Here is a 19,116-nt window from a genome sequence, read left to right as displayed (position 1 = left end):
AAAATACGCCACTAGATGGTGATGAGACCACAAATTTACCAACGTTCTCTAATAAACCAATGAGAAATACGCCAATTCTGATTAAATATGAAAGCTTTATATATCAACTGATTATATACAGAAATTTAATAAAGAAAATGATGGATATGAACCCTTGCTCTGCCAAACTATGAACAAATCTTGGGTGTTTAGTAGTATTGCAATAAAACGTATAAATTATCGGCTTGATATTAGACTAAGGAATATAAAGATTCCCAACAGTGAGTTTTCTCTGAAGATCAATGTGAACTTTTATTCAGCAATATGCTTCGTTGCTGAATAGTGATATTATTCATGTAGCAACTAATCTTATCCATTCGCAATAAGCAGGGAATGGCTAAGAATCAAACCAACTAATTTATATAAAAATACTACAAATAACAAAAACATACATTACCCAGAGGCAAATATTTTCCAAAGTCTTAAGGTAAGTCAACTCTCCAGAATTTTCTGATAATCAGGATCTTTCTCAAGTCCCTCTTTGTTTCTCTCTCTTTTCTTTGGTGGTAGTTCCTTATTACTTCCATCATTACCCAGAATACATTTCTGTTACTGGTGTAATGATACCTACTTACAGCTAGGTGGCACTGTTCTATAAGCCATTAGCATCATACTAGAAATGGTTAACTTACACATGCCTGACATCATCCTGCATTCTATACATTTGACCTCAGTACATTAAATCAGCGATAAGGGATTTAGTTCCACACCTGTAGAAATTATAATCCAGACTTGGAGGAACCAGCAAGAGTTTCCCAACCTATAAATTCATAGTCATAGATAGAAATACAATTGAGGCCTATACTACCATAAGCATTGTGCATCTTCTAGCTGTCTAACAGTGATTAAGCACTAGTTAGAAAAACACAGCTTCTTCTGAACGAATCCTCATTAACACTGTTTTAAAAAGGAATATTCTTGTTGCGATACCAAAAATGTTTTATTCGATTTCGATACCATCAATAAGTATTGACACTCGATACCATGCAAAAAAATTAAACCAAAAAAAGCCACGTGCATTCCGCATTTTAAAAAAATGGCGAATCGCGCATCCCCCCCCGTGCCGGCGGTCACTGCATAGATTTTTTTCTATTTTATTAGTATAGACTTTTCGTACGTGGCGATATGTTTATTTATTGTTTATATATTTTAGATGTAATTTATACTTAATATTTTGGTGGTTTTTTTTCCCTTTTTATAACTATTTCCCCCCCTTAGGGGCTAGAACAGGCATCCTCAAACTGCGGCCCTCCAGCTGTTGTAAAACTACAACTCCTAAATGCCCTTCTGTAGGCCAATACCTGTAGGCTGTTTGGGCATGCTGGGAGTTGTAGTTTTGCAAGAGCTGGAGGGCCGCAGTTTGAGGATGCCTGGGCTAAAACCTGGTATTTTTTTCATTCCTTGTCCTATTCACCCTGATAGATCTCTATCAGGGTGAATAGGATCTCACGCTCTCCCTGCTGTTCTTTGCTTTGTGCACCCAGCATCAGGGGTGTTACGTGGCTGCCATGGTAACTGATCGGAGCCCCAGGATTAACACTGCTGGGGCTCCGATCAGACACTGCCACTGTACCACCAATGAGGAGGGGAGAGGGGACCCTGTGGCCACTGCCACCAATGATTTTAATACTGGGGGGGTTAAGGGGGGAGGAGACGCTGCACCACCAATGATTCTAACACGGGGGGGGGGGGGGGGGGGCGCACTGCTCCACCAGTGATTCTAATACTGGGTCGGGGGGGCTGGGGGAGGGCGCACTGTGCCACCAATGATAATTAACCTTTAATACAGGAGGCGGGTACTGGCAGCAGATCAGCGGCAGTTAATCCCTCAGGTGCGCACCTGATGGGTTAACTGCCGCTGATCGCAGCTCCCTGTCATAGGCAGGGTGCCGGCTATGTGATTCTGCTGCCGGCACCTGCCTCCTGTATTAAAAGTTAAAAAGACTACCTTTCGTGGGTTCGGACTTAGTTAAGTTAGCAGGACATATAGAGCGGGATCTCCCTGCACCTACTATTATTCCTGGGCGCCGCTCCGTTCGCCCGCTGTGCCCCAGTTACAGTCTCCTGCAGCGCTACAGCCAGGGAGAAGGAACGCCCACTAGAGAAGCCGATGTCTCCTCCCCATCGCTCCGATAGTAGTAATTAGCATACGGAGCAGGAGACTGTAACTGGGGCACAGTGGGCGAACGGAGCGGCGCCCAGGAATAGTAGTAGATGCAGGGAGATCCCTGGGCGCTGCTCTATGTAGCCTGCTACTTAAACTCCGGACCCATTAAAGGTCCTCCTATCATTGAGTGCGCAGTGCGCCCTCCCCTCCTCCACCCCGCTCTCTTTATTGACAGCACAGCACAGCACAGGGGGGGGGGGGGGAGAGGGGACTGTTTCCTTCTCCCCTGTGCTGCTGAGGAAACATGAACGTGCTGACAGCAGCGCGCTCATGTTCTGTGATGCTAGACAGCGCAGTCCAGTTTTAAAAAAAAATGGAAATCCCGGTATCGACAAAAGTATTGATTGGGTATCGAAATTTCGATACCCGCAGCACTCCAAGATTGCGGTAAAAAAAATTATTTTTATTCACCCATTGGTGACGCGACATTTCGGCTCCAACATGAAGCCTTTCTCAAGCTTGAAAAAAGGCCTTATGTTGGAGCCTAAACGTCTCGTCACCAATGGGTGAATAAAAATATCACTTTTTTACCGCAATCGTGGAGTGCTGCTCTATTTTTTCATTATACATTTTGGGTAAGCTTTTCCTGTTTGAGCTAGCACCCACTTCCCCTTTTTTTAGTTGGTGCTGTTGGTCACTGGATTTTAAATCGAGAATTAACTAACATAGATACACTATAAGAAAAAATGTATGGATCTCCCTGTCCCTAAACATTTCACAGACCTTGGCCATCAAGTAAGGGATCTGAAGTGTATGCTAATAGACCATGTTCCCACTCCCAGAAGAGGTGGCAATAGACAGTTACTTTAAAAAAAAAAAGTGAGATCCAGTGGATTTCTAAATTAAACACATTAAAACCCCAGGGACTTCATGTAGACTATAGACCATGGATATTATCCTGAGTGGGCTGTTTTAGATTTTGCTTGATGTCTTGTTTACTGGGTACATATATTAGTGCCCCCTGTTTAATTACTGGGTGTTTTCAACATCTACCCTTATTTTTATTTCTATTCTTTTGCAGTTATGTGAAGAGGGGGTGTCCTGGCTGTGAAGGGCGAGTGGTGGAGTGTGGCACGATGAGATGGAGTTGAAATAATAAATTATAACAATCCATTATCCGCAAGAGCAATTTGTCTTTTTTGCTCTTGCTGATCACTATGTTTATTTTTAATACATATGACTATGTGCTTATAGATTTTTACATTATCAGTAAGCTATTATATAGATCTGTTTGGCCAGTCATCATCCACATGGGGAGTCTCTCTCTGGCTGCGTTGGGGTTGACTCTGGGTGCGTAGCATGATGATGGTCCTATGACCTGTGTGGCCACTGCGATGCTAGGATGTGCTCTGCGACATTGGTGATCGGCTCTGATAGGCGGACAATACAATTTATCTGTACTGTACACACTGTGACCAACAGCCCCGTAATCTAGAGGATGATGCCTCCTGTAAAACAGGTTGACAGCCAGGGATGGCGTTCAAACTTGGATCGTGTGTTACCAGCATATGATACTAGTCTGACTCCTCGTATGACTAGGGGAAATGTTAATACAAGTGTGTTGACTATGATCACGCCAGATGTACATTACAGTGATAATTGTAACTGTAGATACTATAATGTGCAGCAATATAGCTGCTTCTGATACTCTTTGCCCATGCTATAAATCTTCCATATATACAGTGGAGGAAATAATTATTTGACCCCTCACTGATTTTGTAAGTTTGTCCAATGACAAAGAAATGAAAAGTCTCAGAACAGTATCATTTCAATGGTAGGTTTATTGTAACAGTAGCAGATAGCACATCAAAAGGAAAATCGAAAAAATAACTTTAAATAAAAGATAGCAACTGATTTGCATTTCATTGAGTGAAATAAGTATTTGAACCCTCTAACAAAAAAAGACTTAATACTTGGTGGAAAAACCCTTGTTTGCAAGCACAGAGGTCAAACGTTTCTTGTAATTGATGACCAAGTTTGCGCACATTTTAGGAGGAATGTTGGTCCACTCCTCTTTGCAGATCATCTCTAAATCCCTAAGGTTTCGAGGCTGTCTCTGTGCAACTCTGAGCTTGAGCTCCCTCCATAGGTTTTCGATTGGATTAAGGTCCGGAGACTGACTAGGCCACTCCATGACCTTAATGTGCTTCTTCTTGAGCCACTCCTTTGTTGCCTTTGCTGTATGTTTTGGGTCATTGTCGTGCTGGAACACCCATCCACGACCCATTTTCAGTTTCCTGGCAGAGGGAAGGAGGTTGTCGCTCAGGATTTCACGATACATGGCTCCGTCCATTTTCCCGTTTATGCGAATAAGTTGTCCTGTGCCCTTAGCAGAAAAACACCCCCAAAGCAAAATGTTTCCACCCCCATGCTTGACGGTGGGGACGGTGTTTTGGGGGTCATAGGCAGCATTTTTCTTCCTCCAAACACAGCGAGTTGAGTTAATGCCAAAGAGCTCTATTTTGGTCTCATCAGACCACAGCACCTTCTCCCAGTCACTCTCTGAATCATTCAGGTGTTCATTGGCAAACTTCAGACGGGCCTGCACATGTGCCTTCCTGAGCAGGGGGACCTTGCGAGCCCTGCAGGATTTTAATCCATTGCGGTGTAATGTGTTTCCAATGGTTTTCTTGGTGACTGTGGTCCCTGCTAATTTGAGGTCATTAACTAACTCCTCCCGTGTAGTTCTAGGATGCTTTTTCACCTTTCTCAGAACCATTGACACCCCACGAGGTGAGATCTTGCGTGGAGCCCCAGAGCGAGGTCGATTGGTCATTTTGTGCTCCTTCCATTTTCGAACAATCGCACCAACAGTTGTCACCTTCTCTCCCAGCTTCTTGCTAATGGTTTTGTAGCCCATTCCAGCCTTGTGCAGGTCTACAATTTTGTCTCTGACATCCTTGGACAGCTCTTTGGTCTTTCCCATGTTGGAGAGTTTGGAGTCTGCTTGATTGATTGATTCTGTGGACAGGTGTCTTTTATACAGGTGACTAGTTAAGACAGGTGTCCTTAATGAGGGTGACTAATTGAGTAGAAGTGTCTAACCACTCTGTGGGAGCCAGAACTCTTAATGGTTGGTAGGGGTTCAAATACTTATTTCACTCAATGAAATGCAAATCAGTTGCTATCTTTTATTTAAAGTTATTTTTTCGATTTTCCTTTTGATGTGCTATCTGCCACTGTTACAATAAACCTACCATTGAAATGATACTGTTCTGAGACTTTTCATTTCTTTGTCATTGGACAAACTTACAAAATCAGTGAGGGGTCAAATAATTATTTCCTCCACTGTATAGAGCCTGATCCCGAGTGGCGGTGTTGCCTGCACCCCAGGATAACATACATTGTGCTGTGTACCTGGTGATAGGGACCGCGGTGCACACTTGGATACCGACTCCCCTGTGAATGTACGTCCTGTCCCTATGGAGAAGCTTGCGTTCCATAAGCCTGTGGAATGCATGATGCCTGATCTAGCTTACTGACAGGAAGGCTTACGTAGACGTGTGCTTTCCAGTGTGGAGCGCTTGACGCCAGATTACACAAGCACTTGCATATTCAATCGCATGTTAACAGCAGCTCAGATTAGATACCAGGTCAATGCCACACAGAGTTCTAGCAGCAGACACATCTCTAGAACAACTGTTAAGAGGAAACTGTCTGAATCAGGCCTTCATGGTAGAATATCTGCTAGGAAACCAATGCTAAGGACAGGCAACAAGCAGAGACTTGTTTGGGCTAAAGAACACAAGGAATGGACATTAGACCAGTGGAAATCTGTGCTTTGGTCTGATGAGTCCAAATTTGAGATCTTTGGTTCCAACCACCGTGTCTTTGTGCGACGCAGAAAAGGTGAACGGATGGACTCTACATGCCTGGTTCCCACCGTGAAGCATGGAGGAGGAGGTGTGATGGTGTGGGGGTGCTTTGCTGGTGACACTGTTGGGGATTTATTCAAAATTGAAGGCATACTGAACCAGCATGGCTACCACAGCACCTTGCAGCGGCAGGCTATTCCATCCGCTTTGCGTTTAGTTGGACAATCATTTATTTCTCAACAGGACAATGACCCCAAACACACCTCCAGGCTGTGTAAGGGCTATTTGACCATGAAGGAGAGTGATGGGGTGCTGCGCCAGATGACCTGGCCTCCACAGTCACCGGACCTGAACCCAATCGCGATGGTTTGGGGTGAGCTGGACGGCAGAGTGAAGGCAAAAGGGCCAACAAGTGCTAAGCATCTCTGGGAACTCCTTCAAGACCATTTCAGGTGACTACCTCTTGAAGCTCATCAAGAGAATGCCAATCACATGGCAGTTGCTTCAATGCATGTAGGATTGTGGTCCTGGTCAAGACAATCTCCTGAACTCCAAACTGAATGTCAGAATGGGAAAGAAAGGTGGGCTAAAACAGCAGAAGACCCCACCAGGTACCACTCACCTCCACTACAAATAGGAAAAAGAGGCTACAATTTGCACAAGCTCACCAAAATTGGACTGTTGAAGACTGGAAAAATGTTGCCTGGTCTGATGAGTCTCGATTTCTGTTGAGACATTCAAATGGTAGAGTCCAAATTTGGCGTAAACAGAATGAGAACATGTATCCATCATGCCTTGTTACCACTGTGCAGGCCGGTGGTGCTGGTGTGGTGGATGTTTTCTGGGCACACTTTAGGCCCCTTAGTGCCAATTGGCCATCGTTTAAATGCCATGGGCTACCTGAGCATTGTTTCGGACCATGCCCATTCCCTTCATGACCACCATGTACATCCTCTGATAGCTACTTCCAGCAGGATAATGCACCATGTCACAAAGCTCGAATCACTTAAAATTAGTTTCTTGAACATGACAATGAGTTCACTGTACTAAAATGGCCCCCACAGTCACCAGATCACAACCCAATAGAGCATCTTTGGGATGTGGTGGAACGGGAGCTTCGTGCCCTGGATGTGCATCCCTCAAATCCTATCAATATGGGCCAACATTTCTAAAGAATGCCATCAGCACCTTGTTGAATCAATGCCACGTAGAATTAAGGCAGTTCTGAAGGCAAAAGGGGGCACACACATTATAATATATATATATATATATATATATATATATATATATATATATATATATATATATATATACATACATACACACACACACACACACACATATCCTGCTGATTGTCTCATGCCATGCTAAGGACTAACTAAGGCTCTTAAATGAATACAGATATTATATTTTTACTTCATTAATATGCATAATTTAAAATTGATATACATGGATGTGTCCAGAAACTCATCTTAGCCTTAAACATGAAATGAGATCAGAAACACTCCCTTTCAGACTGGCACATATCTGCAAGGAAGAACCTTTATACTCAGTAACCTTCCTTTGAACTCACTTCGGCCTACATAAAAACACAAAATCCATATAGAATAGTAAATGTGATTCACCATGGTTTCTCATAGGCCATTAATACCCATTATAACTAGAATACTCAATATATAAAATGTTTACACTTATGAAAAGGCACAACAGACTGGAACATGTACAGACAGACACCGTGACACAGATTTTCTTCCATGATTTTTATTTTCAAAGATCGGTTACAATCACAGATATCCTCAAAAAAGTGAAATTAAACTATAAATAAAAAGGCAGATAATATCCTCTAGTTAGGTCTAAAAATTTTTCCCATGGAGCCTTTGAAACAGACTACAAAAACACTAGTTTGTTGGCATTTACTATATCTTACATGCAAAAACCATACCTTGCATGCACATTGATAACGGCACACAAACAAAATGGCAGTTTGTGGACAATCAGTGGTACAAAAATCTTCTGCAAAAGGGAAAGTTTATTAAAAACCCTAATATGAGGAGCCAGAATGCATATTTACGGGTGTCCAGCTGCTAAAACTTCTGTGTGATAAAATAACAAAACACTTCATACACCATATAACCGTCAATACCTCACTTCACCACTGAAGGTTTCATGGTCCCAAATCAGACCCTGTCACAGGGTGGAGAGATTATGCCAGGAGACAGGCCATGTGAATGCTGTGGTGACTGGCTGCAGACATCACATGGCAGGTAAGCAGAGATCGACAGAAGACCATGGGAGCATTGGCAGGGTCAGGATGAGCACTGGTTGTGTTTATTATAACGCATTTAATAGATTTGTTTCCATGATCGAGGTAACAGAGGCAATATATATTAGGCAATAATTTCCTTTTCACTGTACATAATTACATTTAATTATATAATACATAGAAATTAAATATAATTTCAAACAAAGGTACTAAACAGCATTGCAGGGTCCTCCTGCTATAAGTCACTACTCTTCATAGGCAAATATGTTCATCTTGCATAATAATCCCACTTTCTTACATAATCTCAGTTGAATAAATAATACATTTAAAGCAAGGTTTTAAGGCAATACAGTGCCGCATTTAAAGGTGACTGGTCAAAATGCAGTGCAATCTGCAGGTTATAAAGCAGGAGGAGCTGAGCAGATATTTTTGTGGGAAAAGATTTAGTACAACTTGTAATTTATACATCTAAAGGGCATCTGTCAGCAGATGTACACATGTACCTACATTGCTGAGAAAAATGTTTTAATCTATGCAAATGACCCTCTAGGAGTAACGAGGGCATTGTCATTACACCTAGAGGCTCTTCTCTCTGTAGCTGCTGCTCCCTCTGCACATTGATTGACAAGGCCAAGCAGTATAAACACCATCACGCCTAGCCCTGACTTCTCCTAAAATCAAAGTGCAGAGGGTGCAGCAGTTGCAGAGTCTCTAGATGTAATGGCAACGCCCCCATTTCTCCTACAGGCTCATATGCATATATTAAAGCGTCATTTTTCTCAGCAATGCGGGCACATAGGAACACGGGACCAACAAAGATACATGTGCGATTGGCAGCTAAAGGGAACAGGTCAGCCAGTTTCATGGTTACAAATCTGCTGACAGATGCCCTTTAAATCTCCAATATTTCTGACTTCATTGTTCATGGGGGAGGTGTTCTCAGTGACTGACCGTTATCTCTGTATACATATGTGTATTCTCTGTGTAAGTATACTCTACATACTTACACAGAGAATACTATCAATCACTGATGGCACCTCCCCTGTGAACAATGAAATAAAAAATAGAGATTTAAATGCATTACTGAAGCTTTTCCCACAAAACTATACATCTGCTCAGCTCCTCCTGCTCTATAACATGCTTCCGGCAGATTACACTGTGTTTTGTAGTGACAGGTCTTCTTTAAGAAAGGGACAGTGATTAGCTACCATGTAAGTAAAAAATAGAGATTCACTTTCATACTTTTTCATCTATGGTCTTTGGCAAATGTGAGGAAGTACTGGAGAGCTGGTCCGAGGCACATATATTTCTAACATCGACATCCATGTCTGATGGAGGCTCTTTACCCTGCAGCCAAAGTAAAAACAAAGTTAATAAAACTATTCATACCGACATGTGTGAGGAATATGGATTAATATTTACTGTCAGCCATGTCCTCACACCCCCCATTTGCTGACAGACAGCAGAGGTAGGGATTTCCCTGCTTCAAAGCCCCCCAGCCCTGATTGCAATTTGATGCACCTCTTGGCATGACTCAGAGTACATGCAAAATAAGTTTCCACCCCCCCCAGCCAACTGAGTGTCAGTCGGCCAGGAAGACACCACTCAGGGGGTCCAAGCTTCAAGGAGAAGTTCACACCTCTGTGCAGCAGTTGGGAGCCACCTGAATCTGCAGGAAAAACCCCTGCTGTGGGTATCTGCTTTTGCCTGGATCAATGAGATTTCCTAGGCACCTACCTCTCATAAGGAATTATGAATCACCTGGCCATCGCAGGCGCAAACCAGATACATATTTGTGTCACGGTGGCCACGAGGTACGGTCCCATGGTCTTTGTTTACTCGTACCCAGTCGGGGTAGGGAGATACCCATATCTCCCCATAGAAGCCACCTACCGGTACCAGGTTTGGGCTCTACTTGTAGCCGGAACCCAGGCAGGTCTATTAGTCCCAGAACCATCTCCCTGTGACCCTCTGGTCTGGAGCTATGACCCCTAAAGGGTTTTGTGGGTCATTCACCGTCAGCCCAGAAGAGGGGGAGTTGACCCCTCCCTGAGGCAGGGAGGGGATGGGCCAGCTACAGGTTAAAAGCCTGGTGCCAGCAAGTAGGCGGCGTCTTTTCTCTGAAGGGGGGTCACATCCTACACATGTGTTTAGAGGGACCCAGGAAATAGCAGGAGATCACAGCCCCTCGTGTGGCCTCCAGCTCAGGACATCGCCAAGGAACTTTCATCATACTTGGTAACTTACTTTCACACTGCTTAATCCTATTGTAACCATATACCCTGTAATCTGTAACCTCAGACCACTGTATATATATTGTCTGTGTATAGTGTGTTATATCTAGTGTGCTCTTATAGCGATTAAATATATAATTTAATCTTGTGCTATCTTGTATCTTGATCACGAATCCCCACATCCGTGTTTTGGCCTAGTTATAAGCTACCGCGGGTTGGTTTCTGACCCTATATAATCCCGTTAGCGGACCGGGCTTATATCAAACGAGAAACTGGTGGCAGTTACCCGGGCTGAGTGTGGGCTGTTTTCACTGCGGCAGTGAAAAGGCTCTCAGCTTGTTGCCTCTCTGTGTCCGCGTGGACAGGAGGTGTGTGTGTAAACTATACCAGCCTGATCTTACGTGCTCCTCTGGAGGGCGTAACTTCACGTTTTTGGTAAACCCTGTGATCATACCAGGTCTCGTGAGCTCGACGTGGTTGACGTCAGCGGGCACGAGGGGTGGTATTCATCACAACATGTAAAAAAGGCAAGCTGTGTTTGCCAATGCCTCACTGCTTCTGATTGGCTGCAGCATTAACATAGTGCAACCACTTCAGCAAATCAGCAGCAGGTTTGAGCAGATATACACAGTGCTAGCGGTAACTGATGAGGCACTGCTTCTCAGCCTGACTCTCATCACCCTGCATGGACCATTGAAATAAATGTGCTGTTTTACATGGAAACTGTATTTGGTGGAGTATCAAAACTGTCTTAGGCTTGCTTCACATCTGCGTATTTAATTTAATGAACTGGATACAGCACTGCTGGATGCGAACGGAATGTCTGCCTGACCTGTTAAAGTATAATGGGGTCTGGCAGACACTCCATTCCCATCCGGCTGACAAGTGGAGAACCCGCCGAACACAAACCACTGCATGCTGCCGTTCGTGTCCGGACAATCCTCCACTTGCCCGCTGGAACAGGCTACCACAGACGTGAAGGTAGCCTTAAAAGAAAAACTGTTTGCTGCCCATGGCAACAAGCTTTCATTTTACTAGGGCAGTTTATGAAATCCATCAAGCTCTGATTCGTTGCTGGAAGAGTCCACTACTCAATATCCCTCTTCTCCTCTACTCCAGGAAGAGGCGTATTGAATAGTGGACTCTTCCAGCATGGATGTAGAGCGGGTTACATAGTGCAAGTGTAAGATTATTAAGATAAGCACAAGATTGAGTAGTTGTACCTCCCCCTTTGTGGAGGGTCTATCACTATCTGGAGGTCAGTGTGTGGATACAGTCAGTATAACAGATATACTGAAAAAATTATATATATGAAAAGATCCAGCGGGAGCATCAACCCGGGTGTGGGTGCACTATCCGGCGTAGGGTACCGGCAATACCCTGAGTATTGTAAAAGCGAAAGAATCCGGAATGCACTCCAAAGTAGACGTGAAATAAATGGTTTATTCACCCATAAAAATGGCAAAACTTGCGACGTTTCGGCTCACAAGAGGAAGGCTCTTGTGAGCCGAAACGTCGCAAGTTTTGCCATTTTTATGGGTGAATAAACCATTTATTTCACGTCTACTTTGGAGTGCATTCCGGATTCTTTCGCATCCATCTATCTATTTTAACCATGAAGCTACATGTGAAAGACTGTCCCCATATCCTGACCTGGAAGAATTATCATCCTGCTAAAGCTTCCACATTTTGTAATTTAAGGTTTCATGAAAAATGAACAACAAGAGCTTTCTAGAGCCCAATGTATTTTTTACACATTGGGTGTACAGGGGGCAGAGTGGTAATACCCAGGAGACAGTGATGGCATACCCCGGAAGCAGAGTTTTATAAAGACAGTTGTATTTTATCAGACAATGGACTATTCCTAGTCATTTATAAAGTGTCAACATATTGTGTGGCTTTGCCCCAGAGGCTACACGCACCACTCTTTAGTGGCTTCCAAGTAGAAAGTAAATAGAGGAATTGTTGGACACCAGTCCTATGTTCAGGCATTTCTGCCTGGTCATGAATCTGGGAAAGACTTCTGCATCTTATGTAGCTTCCTTCGGAGGGTCCCAAGTCACCAGCAGACAAACTCAGACCAACGCTTGGTGAATTGCCAAAAATAAATGTATCTGCCAAAATTTCAAAAGACATAGCATGATTCATCACTCTGGAGAATGAGTTTCCATGGTTCCCGAGTGTAGCGTGCCTACACCACTGAATCTGATGCTTGTTATGGTGCTGAAGTTGGTACAAAATAAGTATGCTGGGACCAGGGGGTGACATTAATGGATTAGATGTCTTTGTTACTAGTGTCCTTTCAAAGGGGTTGTCTGGGATCAGAAAAACATGGCTGCTTTTTTTTTCCAAAAGCAGCACCATACCTGCCAACAGGTTGTGTGTGGAACTGCAGCTCAGCCCTATTTACTCTACTGAAGCTGAACTGCAATACCAGACAACCCATGGACAGGTGTGACTGGCAGAGTAAAATTTCAATCTAAACACAAGCTGTGTGTACTACTCAAGCCTCATGCACACGGCGTCATTGGTTGCTATGACACTGCGCTTCCTGCTGCCGCAGTACAGTAATACACTGTTATAGATCATACCAGTGTATTACTGTACTGTGGCAGCAGCAGGAAGCGCACGGCGCCATAGCAACCAATGACGCCATGCACTCCTGCACTAAGAAGAAATCCAGGCCAGTATCACACAGTCCGTGTTCCACGGACGTGTGCATAAGGCTTCAGGCTACTTTCACACTAGCGTTTTGGCTTTCCGTTTCGGAGATCCACCATGGGTTCTCACAAGCAGTCCAAAAACGGATCCGTTTTGCACTAATGCATTCTGAATGCAAAAGGATCCACTCAGAATGCATCAGTTTGTCTCCGTTCAGTCACCATTCCGCTCTGCAGGCGGACACCAAAACACTGCCTGCAGCGTATTTCTGTCTGCCATGTGGTGCGGAGCAAGATGTCTTCTATAGCCATGACGGATCAGTCATGAACACCATTAAAAGTCAATGGGATACGGATCAGTTTTCTATTGTGTCAGAGAAAAACGGATCTGTCCCCATTGACTTACATTGTGTGTCAGGACGGATCTGTTTTCTCTGACACAATAGAAAACGGATCTGTCCGCCATTTATTTTCAATAGTGTTCATGACGGATCAGTCATGGCTATAGAAGACATAATACAACCGGATCCGTTCATGACGGATGCATTATGGTAACTGGAGCGTTTTTGTAGATCCATGACAGATCCGCAAAATACTCTAATGTGAAAGTAGCCTTACTTTGGCCGGATTCACATGAACATGCATGTGCATTATGGACATAAGTCCCGTCCAGACATTTGGTGGACTAACCCAAACTCACAGCATCTTAATTTTTCTATGATGCTGCGAGTCTAGGTCCACAGACGTACCATCGAATAGGAACGCATGCTTGTGATAAGGATTCATAACTGCATCCATAATATGCCTCAGTGGAACTGGCATTAAAGTCTGGGGACTCAATCCAGTTATTTATTCTGATTCACTTATTTCACTGCTAGCGATATACCTTGCTGACAACCAGCCTTTCCCAAGAGACAGTCAGGCAGGGTTTCGATTACGGAGGCCTAGCAACTCATTTGAGCAGCGGTTTAAGAGACAACTAATACAAAATGCCGATTTTGGTAATTGCTACAATTCTATGGGTCAATGTAATCCTAATTGTTTTAATATAAGTTGAAAGTTAACCGTTTCAGGACCCTGCCATTTTTCACCTTAAGGACCAGGCCATTTTTTGCAAATCTGACCAGTGTCACTTTATGTGGTGATAACTTTAAAACACTTTCACTTATCCAAGCCATTTTGAGATTGTTTTCTTGTCACATATTGCACTTCATGACAGTGGTAAATTTGAGTCCAAATTTTTTATTTTTAAATGATAAAAAAATATAAAATTTAAACAAAAAAAATTTAGAAAAATTTCCTTTTCTCTGCATTTAAAACAGATAGTAATACCTCCTAAAATAGTTATTACTTTAGATTACCCATATGTCTACTTCATGTTTGGATCATTTTGTAAATTACATTTTCTTTTTTTGGGGGACGTTAGAAGGCTTCGAAGCAAATCTTAAACTTTTGAAGAAAATTTCCAAAACCCAATTTTTAAGGACCAGTTCAGGTCTGAAGTCACTTTGTGGGGCTTACATAATAGAAACCACCCAAAAATGACCCCATTTTAGAAACTACACCCTCAAGGTATTCAAACCTGATTTTACAAACTTTGTTAACCCTTTAGGTGTTCCATAAGAATTGAAGGAAAATGGAGATGAAATTTCTGATTTTCACTTTTTGGGCAGATTTTCGATTTTAATACATTTCTTCCAGTAACAAAGCAAGGCTTAACAGCCAAACAAAACTCAATATTTATTACCCCGATTCTGTAGTTTACAGAAACACCCCATATGTGGTCTGTACAGGCAGTCGGCAGGGCACAGAATGAAAGGAGCACATATGGATTTTGGAGGGCAGATTTCACTGGGATAATTTTAGGTTGCCATGTCATATTTGAAGACCACTGATGCACCCCTAGTAGAAACTCCCAAAAAGTGACCCCATTTTGGAAACTACGGAATAAGGTGGCAGTTTTGTTGGTACTATTCTATGGTACATATGATTTTTGGTTAATCTACATTACACTTTGAGGCAAGGGAACACAAAAAAATAAATAAAAAATTGCTGTTTTGGCCCTTTCAAAGTTCATCTAACAGGTTAAATCATGTGCTATTTTTATAGAGCAGGTTGTTACGGACGCAACAATACTACATTTTTTATTTTTTCATAATTTTTTTGGCGACTGTCTTATGTTGGTGCAATTTTTTTTGGTATGAGATGGTTTGATTGGTACTATTTTAGGGGGCATATGACTTTTTGATCGCTTGGTATTACATTTTGTGTGATGTAAGGTGACAAAATTTTTTTATTTTTTTTCACATTTTTTATACAGCAGTTTGTTGCGGACGTGGCGATACATCAAAAAAAAAAAAAGTAGACATTAAGTACGCTTTATTTCATTTTCATTTTTTGCCCGATTGTTTTATGTAGGGGCTCATGTTTTGTAAGATGAGGTGACCGTACTAATCAAACAATTTTGGGGGGCATACGCTTTTTTGATTGCTTCGTGTTGCACTTTGTGTGATGTAAGGTGACATTTTTTTTTTTTGTTTTAGCACAGTTTTTTTTTTTTCCTACAGTGTTCAGGTGAGGGGGTGGATCATGTGATATTTTTAATAGAGCCGGTCGTTACGGATGTGGCAAAACGTCTTTTCAATTTTTTTTTTTTTTTTACAATTTTCTGATTTATTTTGGGAAATTTTTTATTTTATTTTTTAACCGCCTCCGGACCGCCTAACGCAGATCCGCAGTCCGGAGGCGACAGCTCTGCGTAGAGTGACGCATATACGCGTCATCTCGCGAGAGCCGTGATTTCCTGTGAACGCACGCACACAGGATCGGAAGGTAAGAGACAGGATCTACAGCCTGCCAGTGGCGATCGTTCGCTGGCAGGCAGGAGATGCGATTTTTTTTTTTAACCCCTAACAGGTATATTAGACGCTGTTTTGATAACAGCGTCTAATATACCTGGTCCTCTGGTGGTCCCTTTTGCTTGGATCGACCACCAGAGGACACAGGTAGCTCAGTAAAGTACCACTACACTACAGCCCCCCCCCCCTGTCACTTATTAACCCCTTATGAACCCCTGATCGCCACATATAGAATCCCTGATCACCCCCCTGTAAGGCTCCATTCAGACGCCCGTATGTGTTTTACGGATCCACGGATCGGATCCGCAAAACACATACGGACGTCTGAATGGAGCCTTACAGGGGGGTGATCAATGACAGGGGGGTGATCACCCACATAGACCCCCCTGTCATTGATCACCCCCCTGTAAGGCTCCATTTAGACTTTTTTTGGCTCAAGTTAGCGGAAATAGATATTTTATTTTTCTTACAAAGTCTCATATTCCACTAACTTGTGTCAAAAAATAAAATCTCACATGAACTCACCATACCCCTCACGGAATCCAAATGCGTAAAAATTTTTAGACATTTTATATTCCGGACTTCTTCTCACGCTTTAGGGCCCCTAAAATGCCAGGGCAGTATAAATACCCCACATGTGACCCCATTTCGGAAAGAAGACACCCCAAGGTATTCCGTGAGGGGCATATTGAGTCCATGAAAGATTGAAATTTTTGTCCCAAGTTAGCGGAAAGGGAGACTTTGTGAGAAAATAAAAAAATAAAAAATTTCTGCTAACTTGTGCCCAAAAAAAAAAATTCTATGAACTCGCCATGCCCCTCATTGAATACCTTTCAGCTAGGGGGGGTTGAAGTGGTTAACGTGAAACTTTATTTTTTTTATTATGAAAAACACTATTTATTTTTTGTCCCATTCTGGGATTTAAACTTCAGGGGTTTGATCCCCTCTGCAATGTATTACAATACAACCTGTATTGTAATACATTGTATGTCAGCTTGTATGCTGACAGCCTGCCTGTGAGACCCAGCCTAAGGGCTCGATCTCACAGGCTTCCATAGAAGGAGGGGACCTGATGGGAAAGCAGAGGGCAACCGTACCGTCCGCGAACCCTCTGCATGCCGTGCTCAAAGCTGAGAGTTAGTATGCAGCAGGGGCCCGGCTGTCAGTGACTGCCGGGTCCGTGCCGGTACCCGCCCGATCAGCCTGTCGTACATGTTCAGCGCTGGTCCTTAAGTCACGTCCACCAGCGCCGTACATGTACAGCGAGGGTCCTCTACGGGTTAAAATCATTTTTATATTTGTTTTTGATTCTGATTCTGATTAAATCTTACACAGTAAAAAAATGTCTCACCCTGTGTTTGAGGTATGAGAGGTAGGTGTCCCAGCCTACTGTAATCACATTAATGTAAATTACACGATACTTAGGCGACAGGAAATAAAAGTTGATCATTTGTGCAGCGGGCCACACGGTCCAGTCGGCCTAAAAAAATTAAAAATAAATATTGTTAGTCACTAATATACCAAAATCAGATGAATACATGCCACGAATTCCTATGTGCACACTCGCCTTATAGAATTCCCAGAATTTGTCTTTAAACTCAGCCCAGCTGTCATCCAATCTCTGTCCTTCCATGAAGCCCATACCTGTACACAGACAACAGTGAATGTGTGAATTATGCGCATATCAAGTGTGGAGGCAAACAGACTGGGACCTGTCCTATTTTCAGATTTGTCTGCCAAAGTGCAGCCCCAAAAGTCTGTATATCAGAAAATTTGAATATTGTTAATAGGTTCAATACTGTAAACTCATGGTGTCACACTGATCAGCTAATCACCTTAAAACACCTGAAAAGGTTTCCTTAAGCCTGTAGTAGACCTAGAGATCAGTAAGGTACCCCAGTAAGGGGCCCGGACCCCTGCCGATCCAGAGGACCCCCCCCTCCCCCCTTCAAGGGCCGACGCCACCCATAAGCAAGGTATGTAACCGCGTAGAGCGCACTCTTGCTGGAGGCGCTGGCCCGTGACGCTGCCTCCTAGCTAATTAATTCACTTCATTTGCCTCTTTGTAATCTCGCACAGGCAGAGGCATCGTCGAGCGAAGTGCGCATGCGCAGTCTTCCAGCGCACCTCGTTCGACGATGCCTCTGCCAGTGCGCCTGTGCGAGATTAAGGTGCTTCTCTGCAATTACACAGAGGCAAGTGAAGTGAATAAATTAGCTAGGAGGCGGCGCTGGGCAGGGATCTGCGGTGGATGACACTTATGGGGGGAATCTGCGGTGGATTGTTATGGAATAGAATGGACACTTGCTTGTCACTTACAAAATTGTGTCTGTCTGAGAGACAACCCCCAGTATGCATTCCATGATTCAAGCTATTTGCAGCAAAGACTTGAAACGGTCAGGAATTCCTATGAGTCGATCATACATATGCCTTAAAACTTATTTCCTGTTTACATTCCTTCTTGCTAAAAGACCAATCATGTGAGCCCATTCCTCCCACTAATATGTAGGGTATATAATGTGAAGCCCCCACCTAATAAATTAGAGTTATGCTTTGACCTTATCTAGTGTCAGTGTCACTTCTCTCGCCGTGCATGCACATATCTATCCATCTAATTTGGAGCAGTGTATCAACCTACCTGACCATTGATCAAAACCAGAACATTTTGGCACCCGACGTGTGGGGCTCGAAGGTTGGACCCCCCGTTCCCGTACCTCCAGAGATCAGACGTAGGAGGGGCGCACCAACAGACACCAGGATTGCTACCCGGGATATGAGGTAAGAAAACGGAGTAATCTTGCCTATACTGTGTCCCCTGGTGTAGCCTCTTGTCATTGGTCTGAGGAAGTCGTGCGGCAGCAGTTGGGGCGCCTTTGAAGGCACGCAAGTAAGAACCCCACAGTAATTAATGAGATTTTGATACACTGTGTTTTATGTGTTGTTCTGACGTCGTTATGACCTTGAGCATCTGTGTATAAACTACAGAGTTACAAGGAAGCCTACATTGCGGTACAGCCAGAGGCATCTGTCCGGATAGAAGGGGAGGAGGTAGACAGAACCGGTCCAAAGGTGTACTACGA

At 43.4% G+C, this 19,116-nt stretch overlaps 1 protein-coding gene across 3 annotated transcripts in view; it reads right to left on the bottom strand.

Moving 5' to 3' along the window:
* Positions 1-9,072: 9,072 nt before the first annotated feature.
* Positions 9,073-19,116, bottom strand: part of MPV17L2 (MPV17 mitochondrial inner membrane protein like 2) — a 45,219-nt gene continuing 35,175 nt past the window's right edge. For all 3 annotated transcript variants that reach the window (XM_044305677.1, XM_044305686.1, XM_044305695.1), the window contains exons 4-6: positions 17,604-17,680; positions 17,388-17,516; positions 9,073-9,631 (exon numbers count right to left, since the gene is read on the bottom strand). In XM_044305677.1, coding sequence (XP_044161612.1) covers positions 9,521-9,631; positions 17,388-17,516; positions 17,604-17,680 — 317 coding nt within the window. In that variant the 3' untranslated portion in view covers positions 9,073-9,520. The remainder of the gene's footprint in view (positions 9,632-17,387; positions 17,517-17,603; positions 17,681-19,116) is intronic.

The sequence above is a fragment of the Bufo gargarizans genome, chromosome 1 (assembly GCF_014858855.1).
Source record: "Bufo gargarizans isolate SCDJY-AF-19 chromosome 1, ASM1485885v1, whole genome shotgun sequence".
Taxonomy (NCBI): domain Eukaryota; kingdom Metazoa; phylum Chordata; class Amphibia; order Anura; family Bufonidae; genus Bufo; species Bufo gargarizans.
Note: the sequence above shows the minus strand (reverse complement) of the source record. Positions and strands in the feature narration are given on the sequence as shown.